The sequence below is a fragment of the Hylobates moloch genome, unplaced genomic scaffold (genome assembly GCF_009828535.3).
Source record: "Hylobates moloch isolate HMO894 unplaced genomic scaffold, HMol_V3 SCAFFOLD_4, whole genome shotgun sequence".
NCBI classification, from domain to species: Eukaryota; Metazoa; Chordata; class Mammalia; order Primates; family Hylobatidae; genus Hylobates; species Hylobates moloch.
The window spans coordinates 112,693,727-112,718,373 of NW_026652279.1; the positions used below are offsets into that span (position 1 = coordinate 112,693,727).

The window sequence follows — 24,647 nt, forward strand, 5'->3', positions numbered from 1 at the left end:
CAGAACAGTATTTTTTTTTTTTTTTTTTTTGAGACGGAGTCTCGCCCTGTCACCCAGGCTGGAGTGCAGTGGCGCAGTCTCGGCTCACTGCAAGCTCCGCCTCCCAGGTTCATGCCATTCTCCTGCCTCAGCCTCTCCGAGTAGCTGGGACTACAGGCGCCCGCCACCACGCCTGGCTAATTTTTTTTTGTATTTTTAGTAGAGACAGGGTTTCACCGTGGTCTCGATCTCCTGACCTCGTGATCTGCCCGCCTCGGCCTCCCAAAGTGCTGAGATTACAAGCGTGAGCCACCGTACCCGGCCAACAGAACAGTTTTGAATAACATAATTACCTAGGAAAAAAATTAACCCAGTAATATTTGAACATAGTATTTACACTACTGTGTCCTCAGGCCAAAAAAAAAAAAAAAAGAACTTTAAACAAATATTTTACTGTAGTTAGTAGGCTTCTTTTTCACAGCAGTGTGGGTTAGCAATTCTGAAACTATGTTCTGAACATGTAACTATATTGTGGATAGTGGGAGCCAGGTTCTTCACTATCTGAGAATGAAGTTACAGTTATGGAAAGGGGAGGAATGAAACCTGTGCCTCTGGATTAGAAAATCTAACATAATAAGACAATTAAATCTATCATGGTTTTAGATATATATATATATTTTATATATCTACATCTATATCTATATTATATATATTTTATATATATATATACATATATATATAGAGAGAGAGAGGGATGTATGTATGTGTATATGTGTGTGTGGGTTTGGGTGTGTGTATATGACGTCTATTTTCCAGTACTGCCCACTAAGAGGGCCTAAAAGCAGTGACATCCCAGTAGCAGTGGGGTTGCCTAATGTCTAGATCTTAGTTTTTAAATGACCTTCTCCTGTAAAAGGAATCAGGGCCTTGGAGAAATGGCAGATTCCAGGGCTGGGGCAGGGAAAGGATGAGATCAGCCTATAATACCTTGTTATGCAAGAAGGTAAAGAAGTGATCAAAGAATGATGGGGACATGTCAAAAGGACACGGGGGCCAGTTTAGGGGGCTCTCACTGGCTAACTCTTGCAGAATTTGAGCATCAGAATAAATAATAAAAGGAAAGGATTACGGCCTGTTTTTAAAAAATAAGAATCACAAATCTACATTGATATAAGTAAATAAATACATGGGGGAGAGGGGGAAATTCTTCCTTACAGAAACTCAATGAATAAATACAAAAGGAATAATATCTTAGAAAATCACCATTTGACTTCCATCATAAGTAGCGATTCAGAAAAGAATCATAAATAAATACTAAAACTACGAAAGAGGGAGTTTGAGAAATGACAAGATATTTGCATAATCTGAAAGTAACTCCTCACAAGATACCAATTACAAAGGGAGAAGGCGACTTTACAGTGGAGAAAGCTGGCAAATTCTACGTAAATCAAGTGATCAAAGTTAGCCTCACTAATAATAGGACAGATCAATGCAATATGCCTCCTGATATGATAAACTGGGAAGGAAAAAGATCACGTCTGTGATCTTCCTGCCAAGAAAGCATAACCTGAATTATATCATGAGGAATATCAGATAATCCTGAATTGGGGGACATTTTGCAAAATGTCTGACCAGAACTTTCCAAAAATACCAATTTTATAAAACATAAAGAGACTCAGAAACTGTTCCAAGCCAAAGAATACTGAAGAGACACGATAAGTGGCATGATCCAGGATTTTCTTTTGTTCTAAAGGACATCATTGGGTCAATTGGAAAACTCTCAATAAGGTCTATAGATTAGATAATAGCACTATATCTATGTTCATTTCCTGAGTTTGATTGTTGTACTGTAGTTATTTAAGAGAATTTTTAAGGACAAAAAGGCATCACATTTGCAACATACTAACAATTTCAGGAAAAAAGTATAAATCTAGATATAAAGAGAAAGATAGACACTATATGGTAAAATGTCAACATTTGGGAAATACGGGTAAAGACTACATGGGAATTCTTTGTACTATTCTTGTAAGCCTTTTGCTAGTTTGAAATTATGTCAAAGTAAAAAAGTCTGTTGATTGCTCTGAAAAGACCATAGGCAATCTTACCTAATAAGACCATAAAGGCCTCGTTTATCCATGGCCAGCTGAAATACAGCTGCAGCCCAGGCCTCTGTAATGTTATGAATTTTGTTAGTTATAATCGGGGCATTATCAGTATATTTTTAATGTCTATATCTTGTTAGAGACTCATACTGAAATATTTATGGATGAAATTGTGAGAAACCTGGTAATTGCTTTAAAACACTCCAGAAAAAATAAAACCAGAAAAAGAGTGGAGGAATCAGATAGACAAAATAAGATTGGCAAAATATTGTTAATTAGTGAAGCTGGGTGGAGGGTATGTGGGCTTCTGTAAACAATTCTCTCTACTTCTGTGTATGTATTAAAACATGTTTTTTAAAATAAATAAATAAATAAAAGTTTTTTTTGTTGTTTGTTTGTTTGTTTGTTTTTCCTTTGTTTTTTTTTTCAGACAGGGTCTCACTCTGTTGCCCAGGCTGGAGTGCAATGGTGCTATCATGGCTCACACAGCTTCAACCTCCCCAGGCTCAGGTGATCCTCCTGCCTCAGCCTCCTAAGTAGCTGAGACTACAGGTGTGTGCCATCATGCCTGGTTAATTTTTGTATTTTTTGTAGAGATGGGGGTTTCGCCATGTTGCCCAGGCTGGTCTTAAACTCCTGGGCTCAAGTGACCCACCCGCCTTGACCTCCCAAAGTGATGGGATTACAGCACCCAGACAAGACTTTTTTTCCAGAAGGAAAATGATGATCACAAAGCTTCTATGCTTGGTTCCCCAGGTGTGGAGACCTCTAACAAGCTTTTACATTGGAATGTTGCATGAACTCAAACTTTCTGACTTAACAAGCATGGGTCTTCTTCGTCACTGGGAAACTTTTGCTTCTTGCTGGGTTTCAGCTCAAGGTACTAGAAAGAGTAGAGTTGGGCTGTCCAGGGCAGGGGGACAGAGGGCACCTGTTGAAGCCCCAGTGAGGAGGCTGGCAGGGACACCATAGCCACCAGAGCAGAGCCTCCTGGACAAACAGCCCACTCACAGCCAGACTTGCAAGAACCCTGCCCACCTCCCATCACCCAAGTCACAGGCAACAAGAGCTACTCCTCATGGCACTCTTCCTGAGTCACCCAGCAAAACATATGCTCTTCAACAGGAAAGAGAAGTACATGCTCTACATTTGACAAAGTTTTCCATTGAAAATGGGTAATTTTTCCCCCAAAGTGTTGGTATCCAAAGGATTACTCTTCAGATACCTGAAAAGAGCCATAATCTCACATACTCTTTTTCTCCAATGATATCACTAATGTCAGGCATGAGTTAGTTTATGGGGAAATATTTTGGAGTAGGAGAAAGAGGAGTTTAAGAAAAGGAAAGAAAAATCTGCCCGTGTCCATGCTGTAGTTTGCAAGGAGGAAGAAGACTCTAAAGTGGGAGGGCTGGGTTTCAGAAGTAGTCGTAAGTTTATACAGGCATAGAGAAAAAATAAACTGGAAGTCGATTAAGGCAGCTCAGGAAGGTGGTGCTCCGCAGGGATGAAGCAATTCCGCTGAAGCCTGGTAGAGAAGAAGCCTCCTGGTTCCCGTCAAACCTTGGAACAGAGTAGTCAGCCCTATCAGGGCCACAGCAGAGGGCCAGTGGTCTATCTGGTGGCGAGCAGGGGTGAGGGACAGGGCGAGGTACCTTGTTGTGTACCCACTTGGTGTCAGGCATTTTGCTCACCTTATTTGATTTCTTCTGTAGATGAAACCCCCTGGGTTGTTGTCCTACAGAAGAAATCAAATAAGGTGAGCAAAACGTCACAGGTATCATTGCTGCATTACCAGGGGAACATTTACCCCAGGTTATATTATCAGGAGCTGGTGTAGCCAGGGGGCTCACCCAGGTCTGTCTGATTCCAAAGCCCTTGCTCTAAACATTGTCGACTTCCCCTCCAGTCTGTGGGATTAAGCATCAGCCTTGGAATCAGAAGTCTCCATTCGTGGCTAGTTGCACAGCCTGAGTTACTTGTCCCATCTTCAGAGGAGAATAGTGAAGAGCAAACATTATAATGCCTGATTTCAAGACTTTGTCAATTTTGTGTTGTTCTTATTTTTAAAGACGTGAGTGCAGAGAGGCTTGCTAGCATTTGCTGATAGCTAACTGTTGAAACACATTTTACTATGGGTGTCTTCGCAAGCAAAGTCTAGACGGACACAGCTGTGCCAAATGGCTGTTGTGTGTTGTTTTGAATTTTGTCACTTCAGATCACTAATAACCCACTTACACACTAAGTAGGCACTTATTCATATACAGAACAATTCCTTATGCAGTGCTCAACCTGCCATCTGGTCCCCTCCTGAATTATGCTAATTGGAAAGCACAGAGCTATGCAGTGGCAGAGCGGTCTGGAAAAGTCCCAGCAATTGCTTCAAGGTAGGGAAATTGCATTCTGAAGCCCGCATGGAAAGCAAAGCCCTCGCTAGTGGTGACTAAGCACTCTTATTCCTTTGTCAAAGGGAGGATTTTCAACTGACCAGTATATTTTGTTAGAGAGTAAAATGTCCTTCCTGTAGCCTTCTCTTTGGCTGGGTCTTGCTCTCTCAGACTCATGGGAGTTGTAGACATACAGAATCACCATGGGCTTCCTAGGGCAGTCCTGATTCCATATCTCATACATGTGTTCACTCGATTTTGCATCCCAACTTCTTGTTTGAAAAATGCATTCACCATACTCATTTACTCTTTCAGATAGATACAGGCCAATAGATGTTATGGAAATAAACGACAAGGAGAAAAGACTTCTGACATTCAAAGCTAGGCAAAGAGAAACCACAGTGATATACGTTGGCTTTCGGTGGAAAGGTGATGTGGATCAGCCCACACATTGGTCTATAGACTGGCTGCTGCCTCTGCACATGTTGATTGGGTTGGGAATGTGACAGCAGTGGGGCAGGTATGTGATGGCATCTCACTGCTGAAGGTACTGCCACACCGTTTGATGTACATGAGCACAGACAGCCACAAAAATGGACTGGGGTGATATGATCATACAGAGTATTTCTTTCTGGAGATATACAAGCTGATTCAAGTTCTTATATTAGTCCAGTAGGGCCACCATGACAAAATGCCATAGATGGGGTGGCTTAAACAACAGATATTTATTTTCTCAGAGTTCTGGAGGTCAGAAGTCTGAGATCAAGGAGATAACATGGTTACTTGGCTTGTAGAGGGTCACCTTCTCACCATGTCCCCATGTGACAGGGAGTGAGAGAGCCAGCACTCTGGTATCTCTCCTATAAGAGCTCCAATCCTATCAAGAGGGCCCCACCCTCATGAGTTCATCTTAACCTAATTATTTCCCAAAGGCCCCATTTCCAAATATGAATTTGGGGCATGGGGGCACAATTCAGTCCAGAGCAGTTCTTAGGTTAAAGGATATTTTTAGAATCTTGAAAAAGATCTGCATCCACCCTTGAGAGCATGAAATGACCAACTTTTCCTGTAAAGGGCAGATAGTAAATAATAAATGTGTTCGGCTTTGCAGGTCATATGGTCTCTGTGCAGCTACTCAGCCCTGCCACTGTAACACAAAAGCAGCCACGGACGATGTGTAAGCAAAGGGGCACGGCTGTGTTGCAATAAAACTTGATTTACACAAACAGGCAAGGGCCCAGATCTGGCCCATAAGCTGTATGTAGTTTGCTGACCACTAATCAGAGAGCTCAGAACATAATTTTTTTTTTTTTTTTTGAGACAGAGTCTTGCTCGGTTGCCCAGGCTGGAGTGCAGTGGCACGATCTTGGCTCACTGCAGCATCCACCTCCCAGGTTCAAGTGATTCTCCCGCCTAAGCCTCCTAGGTAGCTGAGATTACAGGGGCATGCCACCACGCCCGGCTAATTTTTTGTTTGTTTTTTTGGGGGGTTTTTTTTTGCATTTTTAGTAGAGACGGGGTTTTACCATGTTGCCCAGGCTGGTTTTGAACTCCTGACCTCAAGTGATCCACCCACCTCAGTCTCCCAAAGTGCTGGGATTACAGGCCTGAGCCACTGCACCTGGCCCATAATTTATTTTATTTTATTGTATTTTATTATTTTTAAGTTCCAAGGTACATGTGCAGGATGTGCAGGTTTGTTACATACATAAACGTGTGCCATGGTGCTTTGCTGCATGGATCAACCCATCACGTAGGTATTAAGCCCAGCACACATTAGCTAATTTTCCTAATGCTCTCCTTCCCGTTGACCCCCACAACAGGCCCCAGTGTGTGTTTTTCCCCTCCCTGTGTACATGTAGAACATAATTTTTTACCACAGCCATTTGAAGTGAACAGCAAAGCCTGTCTTCTTATACGGGACAGTATCTAGAGGTACAAAACATAGAAATACCCCCATCCTTCCTTCAGATTCAACATTCGGCTGACATTTACCAAACACCCAGTATGTGCCATGCACGTTGCTAAGTGCCTTACATTTGTTATTTGATTTAATTCATTCCTTCCCACAACCCTGTAAGGTATTATTCCTTTTGCAGGAGATCAACGCTCAGTGAAATTCTAGCCCAAGGTCACACAGCTGGTGTGACAGAAAAGAATCCACCCTCCATTCTCATTCTGGAATAACAACGAGATGTTCTTTTGCAGAGGGCTCAGACCAAATCAAGACTACACGATACAGCCACTACGTCCTTCTGCTGCTGGGCTCCCTTGGAATAAAATCAAGAAAAGACTAAAGGTGGGCTTAATTTCACTACTCATTCTAAGCTTTTTTGCCCTTTTATTTCGAAAGCTCTGTCAAAACTCCAGATTTTCAGCTCAAAAGTAGTCATCTCTCATTACAGAATTTCCACCTAATGATTTGTATTCTTCCTGTGGAAGGAAGGTTACCAGATGCTCCTCTTACTTAGCTAGAAGAAAGGAGGTAATTGCAAACCACTGGACTTGTTTGTGGACCTCCAGCCCTCACTAGGATCACAGATGTGCAGAATTGTCAGCCACAAGGGCAGCACCTAGGCTTTGCCTATGTGGGGTGGACATATTAGGATCAAGAGGGGATCTGTCTGTCTGGTTTGCAAAAGCATATTTAATATCGTAATCTCATACTTTTAAAAAAATTAAAGTGATGCTTACGAAAATAAAACAGGTAATCTCCTTGACAGGTGTGTCAAGCACGAAGGCTGACAGGTGACCCTCTGGGGTGGCTGTGCTGCTGCCACCTGTTGAACAAAAAGGCCGTGGCTGGGGAGCAGAGCTGAGTCGAGAACCCAGGTCTCCAGGCTGCAGCCCGTGGGAGCAGCACAGTGCTGTAAAGAGGACACATCCCACGCTCAGACTCGAGCGCAGAAAGCTCGATGCTGTGTGCTTTCTGATAGCCCAGCCCCACAGAAACCTCCCCTGGTGTTAGCTGCTGGAGAGACAAAAGGGCCTGAGAGTCCCCCCAAAACAGGCTGGACAGGATAGGGGTGAGGTTTGCAGGTATCACTGACACTTCCCAGTTCCTGGGCCAGCTTTGGCCTGGAATCTCTCTCTGTAAGCTTCTTTGGAGAGCAGAGTTGGTTGGTGGATTCAGGGAGAGGCCCAGCCGTGATTCTTGGGAAGCCACATGAGCCGTGTCTGCCAGCTGCCTGCGTCCTCCCTCTAAGTGCTGCCGTGGTGGCAGGCTGGGAACTGGCTTCAGGAAGCATCCGGGAGATGTTGCTGCTCTTGGCGCCTGAATTCCAGGAGCTGAAGGAGCAAATGACTGTTTCACTCCTTGTGCCTTATTTCCAGCCTCAGATACAACCTTGGTTCTATCAAAAGATGCAGGTGGGAAGTGACCAGGGGCTAAAATACATCTGGTTGGAAGTTGTTTTAACAACCAGTTGGGACACCAGATTCCTCCTAGCTATGATCACCATCACCTGCCAGGCCTCGTTGGCAGCTCTGGCCCCTGCTTGGCTCTGTGGCTCCAAGAGAGCAACATGATGAGATGAGACAGCAGGTGGCCCAGAGTGGGCAGGGGAAGCAGGTGACCACCTGTTACCAGAGAGGACTCTGAGCACCGCACACATCTAGCTTCCTCAGCCTCAATGACTTCCCCCTCCCAGCTTGGCAGAGACTTTGGACCTCTCCTGGATACGGATCCCTGGAAGGTCTTCTGAATCCAGGAGATGACCAGCAACATGAGAAGAGATGTAGATATCAGTCACATCGCCATGTGAAAGCCATGGGAAAAGTCCTCTCATCTGTCAGATCCAGTTGCCTGCGAGTAAAGCTGGCACTATCTTTTTAATATTCAGGTAATTTTTCTGAAATCCAAAGGAAAGGGAAATAAGTTCAATGCCTCACATGACACAGGCACTTTCCACATCACTGCTGTGCTCTGGAGAAGCTGCCTGTCCCTGGGGGGCTTAGCATTAGCTAGCTGCCCTGGCGTGTTCTCAGGCACGCCTGCTGGGCTGATGACTGTGACACCTGCTACTGGCTTAAACCTATATCATTTCACAAATTGTTCCTGAGAATGGCAAGCCAATTTGCTAGGCCCTCAGAGGCACCATGAAACCAACTCAAAACCATGGCCCCTGCTGCCAGATCCTCTGCAGGCTGCATAAGAGCCAGCTTGCACACTCCTGGGGACTGGGCATAGCCTGACACTTCCAACAGGGCTATACCCGGTACCAGGTGCCAACCATGAGGCCTGATGCAGCGTCTGCCTGGAATCATCCTTAAATGCCATCTCACACTCTCACAGTGATCCAAGGCAGCACCGCCTATGAGGAATGGGTGAAGAAAGTTCAACGGGAATGGAAAGAGAGACCTCATCAAAGATCCTGGAAGTACAGAGGGGGGCTTCGGCTTCCTGCATAGATCCCTGGAGCCTGGGACAGTGGAGGCTGCCTGCCCCTCCTTCCCCTCAGGCCTGCCCTGGCTCATTGAGTACTCAGTGCTGGTGAGAAGGAAGGATAAAGAAAGGGAAGGTGTACTGGGTTGCATAGTGTGCCCCCAAATTCATGTCCACCCAGAACCTCAGACTGTGATCTTATTTGAAAAGAGAGCAGATGTAGCTAGTTAAAATAAAGTAAGGACATAAGGGATTAGGGTGGGCCCTAAATCCAATGGCTGCTGTCCATATGAGAAGGTCACGTGAACACACAGGGAAGAAGGCCTGTGGAGATGGGGGCAGAGATTGGGGACATGTGTCTACAGGCTAAGCGGTGCCAGCAAATGCCAGAAGCTGAGAGCGAAGCAAGAGACAAGTTATCCCTAGAGCTTCCAGGGGAATGAACCCAGCCAACACCTTGGCTTTACACTTCTGGCCTCCAGAACTGGGAGAGAATTGATGTTTATTGTTTGAAGCCACCTGGTTGTTGGTACTTTGTTACAGCAGCCCAGGAAACACAAAGGGGAGGGAGGGAAGAAAGAAGAAAGGAAGGGAAGGAGGGAGGGAGGGAGGGAAGGAGGGAGGGAGGAAATGTTTTCTGAAAGCCTATTATATGCCAGATACCACATATGATATTTTCACATACATTTTCTCATTTAATCCTCCAAATAACTCTGAAGAGTAGATCTTGTTCAACCAATGAGAAAACTATGACTATTTAGGTCATTTGTCCTCAGTCATTAAACTAGAAAGAGGCAGAGCTAATTTCTTTGTTTTTTTTTTTTTTTTTTCTTGTTTTTTTTTTTGTCCTGTACCTTTTCCCCTCTGGGCCTAGGGAGTGAGCAGATAAACAAGATAAAAAAATCCAGTGCTAATACATCCACAGCAAAAACCATCCTGGGAGGACATGTACATTGTCAGTGGGACCATCCACACATGGTCCCCCTCCTATGACCCTGTCAATGGCATTTTCATGTCCAGGCAGATGGGAAAATATGCGATGGAGAGCAGACGGGGGAAGGGCCCTCAGCACGCTGCAGAGCACCCCACGTCTATTTCCAGGTAAGCACGAGTGTAGGTGGCATAGGTGGATTCTCAATGTTGTTCCTCCTGACACCCAGAGGTAATCATAGCAGACCATTCTAAAGGTATTGCAACACCTGTAAAGCCAACATCGAAGCCAAACATGATGGCAGTGGTGCAGACGGTGCTGCTCATCATTTTTGTCTGTTAAGAAGCCTAAGGCCACTCAAATGGAAAGGGTCATACCTGAGCCCTCTCCTGGGTTAGAGTGCCCCCAAAATTCATGTCTACCAGGAACTTGTGAATGTGACATTGTTTGGAAATTGGGTAATCAAGTTAAAATGATATCATTTAGGATGGACCCTAAATCCAATGTGCTTGATGTCCTAATGAGAAGATGGAAATTTAGACACAGAGACACAAATACAGGGAGAAGACAGCCACGTGAAGACAGAAGCAGAGACTGGAGTTATGCCGCCACTAGCCAAGGAAAGCCTGGGGCCACCCGAAGTTGGAAGAGGGAAAGAATTTTTCCTGAGAGCCTTCAGAGACAGCACGGCCCTGCCAGCAACCTGATTTTGGACTTCTGGTCCCCTGAACCACAGAGAATGAATTTCTGTAGTTTTAAGCCACCCAGGTTGTGATACAGTCGGTCCTCATTATTTGAGGATTTCATATTACAAATTTGGCTACTTATCTATCTGTAGCCCCGAAATCAATACTCACAGAGCTGTCAAGGTCATTCACAGACATAGAATTTCCACCGGCCAACATGAATGCTTCTAGCCAAGATAGAACAAGGCTGTGCTCTAAGTTCTTATTTTAGTTCTAACTATAACCAAGTGTCCTTCTTGCAGTCTATTTAGTGTCATCTTTTTCACATTTTTCTGCTTTTCTGTTGGTGATTTTGCTGTTTAGAATGAACCCCAAGTGTAGGCTGAAGTGCTATCTAGTGTCCCTAAGCACAAGAAGACTGTCACATCCTTCCAGAGAAAAAGCAGTGTTAGATTAGCCTCCTTCAGGCATGAGTTACGGTATGGTTGGCCAGCAGTTCAACGTGAATGAATCAACTATGTATATTAAATATGTATTTTTTTCACAGAAGCACACATGAAACAAAGTTATGCATTGATTGGTTGGCAAAAATCTTGTGACCAGAGACTTTCAGGAAACTAACCCTGTATTTCCCCTAGGAACAATGGTTTGGTATTCACTAATTCAGTATTGCAGCAGCTTTATAGACTATAACCACTGCAAATAATGAGAATCAACTGGGTTTTGTTACAGCAGCTCTAAGAAAGCAAAACAAGTTCTTTCATACTTACCCAGAATGTTGCAGGCCTCTTGGATGAGCTTAATGGTGATGATGTCATCATACATTGTGTAGGTCATGAAGGCATCTTGTACTTCTGCAGAAGTTCTGGAGGAGAAATCGAGGTGCAGTGAATGCTCATCAGCTGGAGCTTTGCCCCAGGAATACATCCACTGACCCAGCAAGATATAATATAGCAATAACCTTCTTGATCATAAGGAATGTGAGACACTGGAGTGTTTGGGTGTCAACTCCTCCAAGAAGCCTTCCCTGGACCTCAGTTTGAGCCTGGAGATCCCTTCTCAAGTACCCAGGATAGGCTATGCATTTCCTCAACTTATATAAAGATTGTTGGTCTTACCCACTAGCCTGGGCTCCTTGAAGATGAGCATTGTGACCTATTTTTATCTTTGAACCCCCAGCAAGTGGCACTGTACTGAGCACATGTTCAGAACTTAATATATGGTAGTAAATTGGAACTCAATTGTCATAGAGTCTTGTTCTCTGAATAGTAGAGCAGCTGCTTGAGTTTCTCACTGTTTTGCAGTGTAGTTGGCTATGTTGCAGGAGTTATGGACGGACTTTAGTCTTCAACAGCTAGCCAAGCCTGCTGAAAAGAGGCTTAGCCTGGGAGTCTGAGACTTGCACCCTTGGCTTGGCCCTTATGTGAGCCATCAAACTGTAGTTGGCAACTGAGTTAACAAATGGGGGAAGGAGGTTGGTCAGGGAATGCTTCTCTAAGAAAGGGAGATTTTGCTGAGACTGAAGGATGGAAAGGCGAAGAAGAGCCTTCTGGACAGAGAGAACAGGCTTCTAGGCAGCAGAGAGCAAGTTTGAAGAACAGAGAGGGGTCAGAGCATTCAAGCTTATCCAGAGCACACCATAGAATCTTGACATTGTGAGAAGTATGGAATTTTCTACATGTCCAATTTTCTAAATGTCCAATTTCTTACTGCACACTATTTCTGACTGCTGGTTTTCCAGTTTCTTCTTGAATGCTTCCAGTGACAACAAGCTCATTCCTTTGCAAGGCAGCACATTCCACTTACCAACTGTACTCTTTGATGGAAATGTCTTTCTTATGTTCAAATGAAACCCCCTTCTGGGCCCTCATAATACCTCCTATTTATTGAGCATGTGCTTTTGGCCCAAGAGATGACCAGTTTATTACTTATCATTCCTGGTACTGTTGAGAAGGCTGATGCTCAGAGGGATTAAATGTCTTGCTATGGTCACCGGTTGACAAGAGAAGGATCTGGGCTCCGAACTTCAAAGCCCACCACAGCATGTACTGTGCTGCTGGGAATTTACTCACTGGCCTTAGTTCTACCCTTTAGGAAAATGCAGACTGGGCTGGTCCCTCTTCTGGATACCTAACCTTCTAATGTTTGAGGATCCTTATTCATCACTAAATTTAACTATCTCTTTATCATCTTTCTGGACTTCATTCAATGTGGCAATTATTATTACCTGCCCTTCCTATCTGCCAGGAGTGTTGGTAAGGATAAAACAGGATAACAAATCTGAAAGAGCTTGGGGAAAATGAGAACCACCATGCAGATCCAAGGAGAGCTGTGATGACAATGAGAACAAAGGGGCTGCGTAGCGAGTGGGAGGTGACCAGGGCTGGGGTTTAGGAGACTTTGGTTCCAAGCTTATGCCTTACACAAATAAGCTCTAAGGGAAAATCACTTTCCCCCTCTGGGCCTTGATTTCTTTATCTGTAAAATAAAGGAAGTACTGGGCAAGATTCGTGTTTCTCCATCTTTTTTAACCTCTCTGCTACACACACATCCACTGGGGATTCTCAGACAGCCCCAGAAACGCTTGTGCACGCAGTTGAGGATCCTGGACTAGAAGCTGCTTGAATTCTCCTTCACCTGTAAGAGTTCCTGTTTTGGCCCATGCCTATACAGTGTTTTCTAAGCATCTTTGGAGGCAGCTGTTCAGAGAAACCGGCTGTAGGCCTGCTCGGGCGAGGAGTGCTGTACACCACCACTGCTGCCTAAGTGGGGCACTCTCCACCATGTTGGAGTTGCCTCTTACTCGCCCCCAGGGGCCCACAAGTCTCTGTGAAAACATGTGCCCTCCTTCTGTGCCTATAAGCAAAACAGAAATACATGGACAAGACCCCAGTTTAAACTTGACACATTGTCATAATGTGTTCTGAAGACCTTAGAAAGGGTTAAGTGACCTCCAGGACCATCAGAAACGTAACAAACTCTGTGGCGCTCCCCGGCCTTCTGATGGGACCACCCATTCACCCATCTCTGGATCTGGCAGCCTGTTCTTTCCTGTAGGCCGAACTGATCATATTTTAGTGTCAAATATTTATTTGGGTTTGTATATAGGTTGCACGTTGCTGGGATGCCAGACGTGCCCAGACTGTTATGATTATACAGGGATTTTCAGCCTTGTTTATTGATCTCCACGATCCTGCGTATAACATTTCCCACAGAGCCAGTGCACACTTGCATATGTAGTCATTCAAGCTGCTTTAGTAAAACAGTATGTTCACCAAGAATTTTTTTAAAATAAATAAACCAACTGATATCTTCCAATGAGATGACAAAGCCTCTCACATGCAGAGGAGAAAGAGAGAAAAATGGCTATTGGAAAGCACTTTGAAGAGATCGAGAGTTGGAGATGCAAGAAATGTGGGAAATGAAGTAAGAGTTAGACGTTTCCAGCTCACACAAAGAGGAGCACCTATCATGGCACACGAAAAATGTCAGCCACATAGGTGCTTGTATGCATCCATGTGCAGGAGACTGAGGAATCGGTGTTTAATTGGCACCAGCAGGCATTCAATATATGTTCCTCTTTAGTTAGTTCCAACTAGCAATACCCAAAATATCTGAGCAGAAAATCAGGGCCAGGCTGCCTATAGCAGAGCAACTCACAAAGCAAAATAAATACACAGATTCCTGAGCCCCAGTAGGTGGTGTCTGAAAATCCACATTTTTTTAACCACTTGCCTCAGATGACTGTCCAGGTTTGAAAACCACTGCACAGAAACACTTTCTAGGATTCAGTCTGGCAAGGCAACAGGTTACAAATGATACATTTTACGTGGTTCAACCTTACTAAACTGATGTAATGGTTTTTCAGAGTCCAGGGTGAGCTATAAAGCCCATAGGAAAAATGAACAGCACTTTGTAGCAAGATTCAGGCCAAGAGAATGGGATCAATTTAAGCCATAAGAACTCATTTTTTCAACAGCTCTCTTAATGGTAGGTGGGGAATTCATATAACAAACTTGCCTGTCAATGTGTGACTCAAGGTGTACTTGGGGAAAGGGAGGCCCAGAGAGGCAAAAGATTTGTCCTGGTGTCACGACCATCTGGAATTTAGAAAAAGCACCAGACTGTCTTTCTAGCCTGTCCTCCAGCTAGCCTGTCTGGCTCCCCACAGCTTTCTTAATAAAATCCAGACTTCTTAGGTGGACATACCCAGCTCCACGACCCAGCCTCTGCACCCACTCCTCACCTCCAGCCATTTCTCCCATACATCCATTCCTCCAGCTACTCAAGCTCCTCTCTTCCCTACCTTCCCACAGGCTCTGCTCCACTAGAAAAGCTCTCACTTTCCCTGATCTGGCTAACTTGATCCTTCCTTCCCAACTCAGTGTCAGAATCCCGATTCTGGACATTCTCAGCCACTTGCAGATCCGGGCGTCCCTGCTCTGAGGCCCCTGTGCTCTCTGTATCACCTGTCTTCATGCTCACTGCGAGTGGAATTGATTTGCCCATCTGCATGCTTCCTAGACTAGCAAGTTGAAGGATCGTGACAATGTCATTTGATTTAATATCTTCAATACCTAGCCTTGTACCTGGCACGCAAGTACTCAATAAATAATTGTAAGATAATTTAGGTGAGAGACCTAACTTGACAGAGGCTCACAGACTCTGTGTGTCAGGAGGAGACCTAGGAGTTAACCCTGGCTCTACCACCATCTAGCTGGATGACTTGGAGCAAATCTCACTGTGCCTCCATTTCTTCATTTTTACAATGATAGTATTCAATTAGGTCATTGTTGTCATGAAGACTGTCATGTCTGGTCCTCCCCTTCTCTCCTTCAGCCACTAATGATGTCTCCTTCCTTGACCTCTGATTCACTTAGAAGGATGCTTAAGGCATTTAAGCCAGCAGTTCTCAAAGTATGACCCATGGAACCCCTGCGAATACCTAAGGTGTTTTTAGGAATCCATGGGGCCAAACTATTTTCAAAACCAAATTAAGACATTATTTGCCTTTTGTACTGATTGGTGTTTGCACTAATGGCACATAAGCATTGGTGAGTAAAATTTGGTGCCTTACTATTCACAATAGCAAAGACTTGGAACCAACCCAAATGTCCAACAACAATAGACTGGATTAAGAAAATGTGGCACATATACACCATGGAATACTATGCAGCCATAAAAAATGATGAGTTCGTGTCCTTTGTAGGGACATGGATGAAACTGGAAAACATCATTCTCAGTAAACTATCGCAAGGACAAAAAACCAAACACCGCATGTTCTCACTCATAGGTGGGAATTGAACAATGAGAACTCATGGACACAGGAAGGGGAACATCACACTCCGGGTACTGTTGTGGGGTGGGGGGTGGGGGGGGGGCGGGGACAGCATTAGGAGATATACCTAATGCTAAATGACGAGCTAATGGGTGCAGGAAATCAACATGGCACATGGATACATATGTAACAAACCTGCACATTGTGCACATGTACCCTAAAACCTAAAGTATAATAAAAAAATAAAAATAAAAAAAAATAAATTCAAATAAAAACAAAAACAAACAAACAAAAAAAATTTGGTGCCTTATAGCATGAATTAAGACAGTGGCACAAAACTATTACATTCTTTATTATATTCTTTTTTAAATCTTCAGTATATTATTTATAGTCATCATATTCCTCACTGTCACATATGTGCAGTAAAAAAAAAAAAAAAATGCCAGTTTCACTTTAGGTTGTTCATTTTGAGGTAGTAAAAATTACCAATGTTATGAAATCTTGACCCTGAGTATACATCTTTTGAATATTTTGTGTAACAGAATGGGAAGTACATACTCAAATAAAGTACTTCTCCTATATGCAGGAGTGTGAATGGTCACTTCCAGGAAAAGTACTTACACGATTGAGTCATGAGCTGAATTAGCCACCTTTTTTAATGGAACATCATTTCCACTTAAAAAACCACTGTCAGACGAACTATGGTTACTCAGACTTGGATATTTGGCACACATTTTCTTAAGAAAAGAACAAAGTTAGCCTGTCACTTCAAGGAAAATAACTGGCAGAATGTGTTGCCAATGACAAAACTCAAGTTTGGGGAAAAAAAATTTCATCTTATACTGTAAGCTTATTAGCATCCCAATCCTTAGAGGCTAAGATGATGATGATATTGACAAATGCAATTTTGATATTGTATAGTGAAACATGTCAACATTTGTAAGATTAGCACAAGTCAGTTAGCTAGTAGTTTCCAAATAACTCATGCAAGCTAGTACAAAATGATGCTAAAAAATTTCTATCCAAGTGTAACACAGATCAAGAGATTTTAATATAACAGAGTATGAAGAAGGTCATCGGTACAGTTACAGATTCAACATTATAACTGACCTTTGAGAAAACACCACTTGTCAAGCTTTTGTGAGGTTTAAAAGAATAGGCATAATTATCTGAGAAGAGTGTTAAATTCTTCTTCCTTCCATATTTTCTTCATAAGTTTCGACCAAAATCATATTACAGAATACATACATTGTGGAAGATGGAATCCCACTTCCATCACTTCCATTAAGTCAGATATTAAAAGAGATTTCCAGAACTGTAAAGTAATGCCATCTTGTCATTAATTTATTTGAATAATATCGTTATTTATCATAAAAATATGTTACACTAACATGTAATATTATGTATTATAGCATAATTATATTATATATTATAACATATAATTATTTTAGATGAATTTTAAAATGTTTTTTTAAATTTGTTTCAATTTCTAATACCATAAATACGCATAGATTAAACAAAAGCTCTGTGGGGTCTTCAATAATTTATGAGAGTATAAAGGCTTCTGCATACCAAAGTGTTTAAGAACTTCTGATTTAAATCAAGAGTGATTCAGGTTTGCTTTGGAAGCTAATGAAGCTGAGGCTTCCAGGACAGGCAGGAAGCAGCCTCACCTGGCCCCCTCTAGCTTGGAGCCATCCCCAGCCTGAGGGGTCACCTTATATGCCCTGGTAGTGGTCCTGGATGCCTGTGGGTGGGGCTGCAGACCACCCAGTCCTCAGGACCATTTGCTTCTGGTAGACTCAACACACATCCAGACTCTACTCTGGCCCCCAAAAGGCATCTGAAAGAGAGGCTGCACATTCCCAGTGGGGACTGCCTGGTCCAAGAGGACTTGCCTCAAAGTAGGGGAGAGGGGTGGAACAGGTCAAGGGAGATCAAAGGCTGCAGTTTTCCCAGGACTTGCCACCAGGAAAGAAGAATACTTCAGCAAGAAACTGCTGAGAAAGTTATGGATGTGCATAAAGAAATTTGTCTAAGCTAACAATGAAAACAAAATACAATAAATACAATTTTCAGCCAGCCATACTAGAATATTCATTCTATCCTCTTTATAGAAAATGACATTATAAAATCATTGTCTGATGAACAGAAAAAGCAAAATACAGCCAAAGATGCAGAAAAGTATTATAAAAGAGGGTTAGTTAATTTATGATACCAATAATAAAAACATGTTTCCAGCTTTTGATGTTTATGTTATCCTTCAGCTTTAAAGTTTTCTTGCTTAATTCTAAAAAAAGTACTTATTTCTGTAGCTAAATTTTTATTGGTAATTATATTTTAAAGGAGGCTTCCCAAATTATATAAGCTTCAGGCCTCATGATATCTGTTTCTACTCCTACTAAGTTTATCTTCCAGGCCCTGTGCAGTGGCTCACGCCAGTAATCCCAGCACTTTGGGAGGCCAAGGTGGGCGGATCACTTGAGGTCAGGGGTTTGAGACCAGCCTAGCCAACATGGTGAAACCTTGTCTCTACTAAAAATAAGAAAATTAGCCAGGTGTGGTGGCGTATGCCAGTAATCCCAGCTACTCAGGAGGCTGAGGCAAGAGAATAGCTTGAACCCCAGGAGGCAGAGGTTGCAGTGAGCCAAGATCGCCCCACTTCATTTCAGCCTGGGCGACAGAGCGAGACTCCATCTCAAAAAAAAAAAAAAGAAGAAGAAAAAAAAAATTTATCTTCCATATAGTCCTACTAAACAAAAGTATTTCTCAAGCTTTACCTTTGACAGCTTTTGTTAGAAAAAAATACTTCTGCTTTGTATATTTAATATTATAATATTCACTATATTTTTAGAATTTCCCACAGATATTCTCATATGATCTTTTGGAGGCTGAGTCCTCTAGGTGAAATGCTCCAACCAGATTGATTTCTAAGGGCCCTTCTGGCTCTGAGGGGCTGTGGTTTCAGGCAGCTAGATGAACCAGGAAAAACGTTTGTGGCCAGGAAAGGGACAGAAGTAGGGAGACAAGCAACATTTTTGGATCAAAGTTAAAAATAAAAACTCTCTGCTTTCAGCTACTTTTTAGCTAGACTTTATTTATGGGAAAAGTAGGTAACATGGAGGGACAGGGGCTTTCGGTCTTGAAGAGGGGGTAAGAAACTTGGTGAGTCAATTGGATGGACGAGGGACAGCAGAAAAGGGAATGAATTAATTCTGACTTTTTCTGGCTCAATTAGTTTTGCAATATACTGGGCTTGAAGGAATGCTTCTCAGGATGTCACAATATTAACAGCTTTCTTTTTTTTTTTTTGAGATGGAGTCTCACACTATCGCCCAGGCTGGAGTGCAATGGAGCGATCTCGGCCACTGCAACCTCTGCCTCCCAGGTTCAAGCGATTCTCCGGCCTCAGCCTCCCAAGTAGCTGGCATTACAGGCGCCCGCCACCACACCCAGCTAATATTTTTGTATTTTTAGTAGAGACAGGAGTTTCACTACTTTGGCCAGGCTGGTCTCGAACTCCTGTCCTCGTCATCTGCCCGCCTCGGCCTCCCAAAGTGCTGGGATTACAGGCGTGAGCCACTGTGCCCTGCCAGCATTTCCTATTTAGCAAGAACAAAAATCCCAAGGATTCATAATCAGGGATCCTTGATTTTTTTTAGATTGTCGCGTTCTTAGAGATTCTGATGAAAACTATGAACCCTCTCCCCAGAAAATACATATAGTCACATGTACACGACATTTTAATAGATGACTTCGGAGGGTTCTCAGACCTTCTCAAGCCTATCCATGAACCTTTGGTTAAGAACCCATGACATAGAGAGAAGCCATGTAATCCCACCCACCTCTCTCCTTAAATGGGTTGGTTGGGCTTGGTAGTCATCCATCCACCTCTCATTCATTTATTCATCTTCCATTCATACACACATGAATCATCCAACCATTCATTCCTTTTTCATGTATTTATTTATACAGTGGAGAATATACTCAGTCCTGATGGCTCTACCCATTACCTCTTCTTAGAGACCCCACCCTCCAAAGTCCATCTGAATGGGATACATATGGACTCCAGATCAAAGACCATCAAACCCTCTTTCTCAGGCATCTGCAATTGAGGTACTGAGAAACTGAGCCAGTCTGATGATGGTGATCTCTTGAATCCAAAGGGCATATAGAAAAGCTTGGAAGAAACAGAAATTAAGTCCAATCATGGTGGCATATACCTGTAATCCCAGCACTTTGAGAGGCTGAGGCAAGAGGATCACTTAAAGTCAGGAGTTTGAGACCAGCCTGGGCAACAAAGCAAAGCCTGTCTCACCAAAAACTAGGATAACCAGGCACAGTGCCATGTGCCTCTTATCCTAGCTACTCAGGAGGCTGAGGCAGGAGGATCACTTGAGCTCAGGATTTGAGGCTGCATTGACCTATGAACATGCCACTGCACTCCAGCCTGGGTGACAGAAAAAAAAAAGGAACAGAAATTAAAAGACTTGCAGAGAGAAGAGAGAACCAGGAAAATAGAGTAAACGTGAAGGGAGACACTGAGTTGGAAACAGGCCTGCTGACTTTCTGTTTCCTCTGAGATTTCTCTGTACTTCCTGCAATTGAGCTCTGTTAGAGTCTTCTGAATCTTTATAGTAACTCCTTTAAACGTTAGCTTACATAATGGATTGCTGATCCTTGGAAGCAAAATCCTGGACTAAGTTCTGCAACCAAAGTGCCAAGGGGATGTTAGCCGCCTCACCTGTGTTAGCTGACTCAATCCTCACAAGTGGATGAGATGAGCACCATGATTATCTCCATTCGCAAGTGAGCACACCAAGGCTCAGAAACTTCAGTAACCCACTGCCATTAGAAGAAAAGTTCAACTCCTTCTCATCTTCTACACATTTATCTGTTCTGATCCCTAAAACCCTCTCCACCTTCATCTCCTATCAGACTCCTCACATATGATATTCCAAGCATGTTAGATTTTTCTCTGGGTCTCAACTTCACTGAGCTCAGTCTGACCTCAGGACCTTTGCACTTGCCATTTTCTCTGGAACACATATAACTTCTCTGTCTCGAGGCTGGCTCCTTCCTTCCTTTCAGTTCAAACATTACCTTTGCCAAGAGGTTTTCTTTAACCAACTCAGGGCAACTGGCATCTTCTCTCCCCAGTCACCACTAAATACTCTAAATTTAGCTCTTTGCACAACCTGAGTTTTATTTGTTTATTTGCCTGTTTACTGTCCTCCACATTGGAATACATTCCCAGGGAACAGAGCCCTTGCCTATTCCCTTTGCCTCTATTCCCAGTGGCTGAAACTTTGTTCAGCACATCCTAGAAGCTAAATACTTGAATAAATACATTTGCCCAAGTCGAACAGCAAGTAAGCAATCCAGGCAAAATGTAAAGGTTTATCTGATTCCAAAGGCCTTACTCTTCCTAATCCATTAGTTCCTTCTCATTGTTAAGTTTCAATAAAGGTTTTAACCAAAAGATTATAAACAAGCAATTTAGGCCAGGCAGAGTGGTTCACACCTGTAATCCCAGCACTTTGGGAGGCTGAGGCAGGAGGATCTCTTGAGGCCAGGAGTTCACAGACTGGGCAACATAGAGAGATTTTGTCTCTAAAAAAAAATTTTTTTTTTTAATTAGCTGGACATGGTGGTGCATTCCTGTAGTCCCAGCTACTCTGGTGGCTGAGGTGGAAGGATCACTTAAGCTCAAGGGTTTGAGGCTACAGTGAGCTATGATGGTACCACTGTACTCCAGCCTGAGTGACAGAGTGAGACCCTGTCTCTTAAAAAAAAAAAAGTGATTTATAATTAGAAATCTACAAATCTAGACTATAAGAGAGGAAAATAACTGCAAGCAAAGGAGGAGAAACATCTGTTTCCTATTTCATGTTAAGATAAAATTTATGTCATAAGGTCTGGAAACATGCTTCATTTTACCTAATCATTTCTTCTTAAAATTTCTGTAGGAATTGATGGGTTTTTTTCTTTCTCAGCTGAAATTCTACTCTAAAAGCATTAGGAAATTTGTTATTTAAATTTGGCCTGAAGCAAATCCCTTTGCACAGCCAATAATCTCGCCTTAATTTCTCCTTTAAAAGCTGAGTTTTCTGCACTAGTTTTTTTTTTCTTTTTTTTTTTTAGTAAATTCTAATATGATGCAATTTTCATAGCTGGTGGACTTCTTAAATTGGCTTTATTTTTGGCTTAAAGATGCATTTCCATTGCAATCGTATAGATGTCTAGTGCTCTGTATACAAACATCCTGAGACCCAATTAAGCAGATAATTGAGACTTCAAGATGAAAGAGATAAAACCTAATGACACAAGCGCAGGATGTGCCCTGCTGGGTTCTCTATTCCCAGACATATTTCTCTGGTTCCCTTGCATTCTTGTACCCTCATTCAAATGTTCTTTATCCCCCTGGAGGTCATGTGGATTCCTGTTTGTTTGGGAATGCTATGAGAACTGCTCTTCTAAAGGAAGAAAGAGATGACATTCCAGCCTTTCAGAGAGGTCGCACCAAGGATCCAAAAAGGAAAAAGTCTCTTCCATCCACTGGCACATGGAAAGCTGGGGATTTTTTCCCCCTTGATTTGGAAAGATATGCTGAATATCTCAACCAATGAAGGTTCCAGCAGCTGGCCATGCTACCTGTGTTCAGTCATACCCGGAGGGTGAGAGTCCCTCCTTAAACAGCACATCTCAGCTGCCTGTCATAGGCAGAGCTGAACACGTCATTTTACCTCTGCTCATGTCTAAGTGCTCTGGCTATTTCTGGCTATTTTCAATGATTTCCAGAGCCCTGGCCTTTCTCCTAGGAAGGACAGGTTCTTCTAAGCAGCAGCCGAGCTGAGGCTAAAGGTCCTAACCAGGAAATCACATAGTAGAAGATTCATAAGTCAAAAATCAATCAACAAAAATCCATCTCTACCCCTCACGGCCTGGTCCCTAGCATTTATGAGGGTTCCTCAAGGAAGGGTTAGACAGTGGCCCACACTGGGTGTCAGGGAGATCAGACTGAAATGAGGAGTGGAGATAAAGCCATTCAGCAAATCACACTAACTTTAGGAGGCAAGGTCTCTGGGCAAAGAGAAAGCCTTTGAGGAACATCTGCTTCTTCAAGATGGAAAGCATCATTATCTGACCAGCAGCAAAGTGGTTCTAATAGTGTCAAGTATAATGTAATCTTAATGTAGCACCTATATCTCAGAGGAGGAGGAAGGATGCTTACTGACTTTCTACTAGGTACTTCTGTGTAGATTGCACCACTCAATTCTCTCCTTAACCCTGGAAGATAGGTACATTATTCCCCCTTTATCAATGAGGAAACAGAGCTTCAGAGAGGTGAAGCAACCCGCTCAGGATCACAGAGCTCTGAGCAGCAGAGCCCAGATGCAAATCCAGTCCAATGGGATGCACGCCACTGCCCCCCACCTCTCCCCCAACCCACGTGAGGACCAGCGTCTTGAAAATAAGCCAATACCAAGCACTGAAGCAGCCATTATGCAACAGCAGCTTGCATTTGTTGAGTGCTCATCCTGGGCCACTCATTTTTTCTAAGTGCCTGGTTTGTATCATCAATCTCATTTAACACTTACAATAACCCCACGAGGTTAGCTACTTTTATTATTTTTCTTTTCAGATGAAATACCTGGGTCGCAGAGTGGTTAAGTGCCATGCCAGGGTCATACATACTGTAGGCCTTGCTTCTGGGCTTTGAGTTCAGCATTGTAGCCCCAGAGCCCCCGCTGAATCCAACGACTCTTCCATTCCTTGCAACAATGCCCTGTTTCTGAGAATATGAGTATCCTATTTCCCAAGTTGGTTCCCCACCCCACCCTGCAGCGTGCACCCAACAGCTTGGCTGAGCCTGCCGTCTCTCCTTCCTCCTCCTAAGACTGCTCGCCCTCTGCATGGGAGCAGCTGATCCTCTGGAAGGCCCAGGTGTGCATGGCTGGAGCTGACCTGCCCCTGTCAAGTTTGTAGCAGAGGAAACGATCCCAGTTTCCCATCTGACATGGCCCTTCAGTACCCTAGTTCCTGTGTTCCGGGCATACCTGTAATGTTTCCACAGATTCTAAAGCCATCCAGGCCAAATGGCTTATATGCTTCTTCAATCCTCCAGTGTTTTTTCGCAGTACCAGGCCTACTATGGGAGCTCAGTAAACACAGGTTTAAAGACACACCTCTCTTATTTCGCCCAGAGCCCCTGAAAATGAATTCCCGCGTGGTGGCAGGTGCCTATAGTCCCAGCTGCTCGGGAGGCTGAGGCAGAACAATCATTTGAACCCGGGAGGCAGAGGTTGCCGTGAGCCGAGATCACGCCACTGCACTCTAGTCTGGGTGACAGAGTGAGACTCCATCTCACAAAAAAAGAAAAAAGAAAATGAATTCCCGTTGCCAGTTGCTCTCCCTTTCCCCAGGTAGAATGGCCTAATAGAAAGAGGAGTCTTTGCAGTTACAAACCTGGATTTGTGTCCCCACCCCAGCCCCCTTATGCACTGTGCAGTCTTCAGCATCATCCTCTCCGGGACTGTTTCCTCTTTGGTGAAGCAGGGCAATACCTTGCCTTGCAGTGTTCTTGTTGGGCTTTCATAAGACTGTTACATAAGAGGTGTGGCCCAAAGTAAGTGCTTAAAATAAGAAGACTGCTTTTTCCTGTCCTCTATTCTTACTGAGTTTAGCCTTTACAACACAATGGCTGTTACAAAAAAATATAAAAAATAAAAAAGTCTTCAGATGCTTCTCTTCCCACGGCCGCATAGGGGGCTGAAAAGGAGCACTTTAAGGTTCTGACAGCGCATCCTGGCCCTGTTGCCCCCTTGCTGTGCAGTCTTGGCCAAGTCACTTAACCTTTCTGGGCCTCAGTTTCCTCACCTGTCAACTGAGAAGATCTGGGC

The 24,647-nt window shown here is 43.4% G+C and overlaps 1 protein-coding gene across 1 annotated transcript in view; it reads right to left on the reverse strand.

Moving 5' to 3' along the window:
* Positions 1–24,647, reverse strand: part of LOC116467487 (guanylate cyclase soluble subunit beta-2-like) — a gene marked incomplete at its 3' end in the record, with an annotated part of 57,701 nt that overhangs the window by 30,358 nt on the left and 2,696 nt on the right. The window contains 1 exon segment of the mRNA XM_058438167.1: positions 11,237–11,331. Within this exon segment, the coding sequence (XP_058294150.1) occupies positions 11,237–11,331 (95 nt within the window).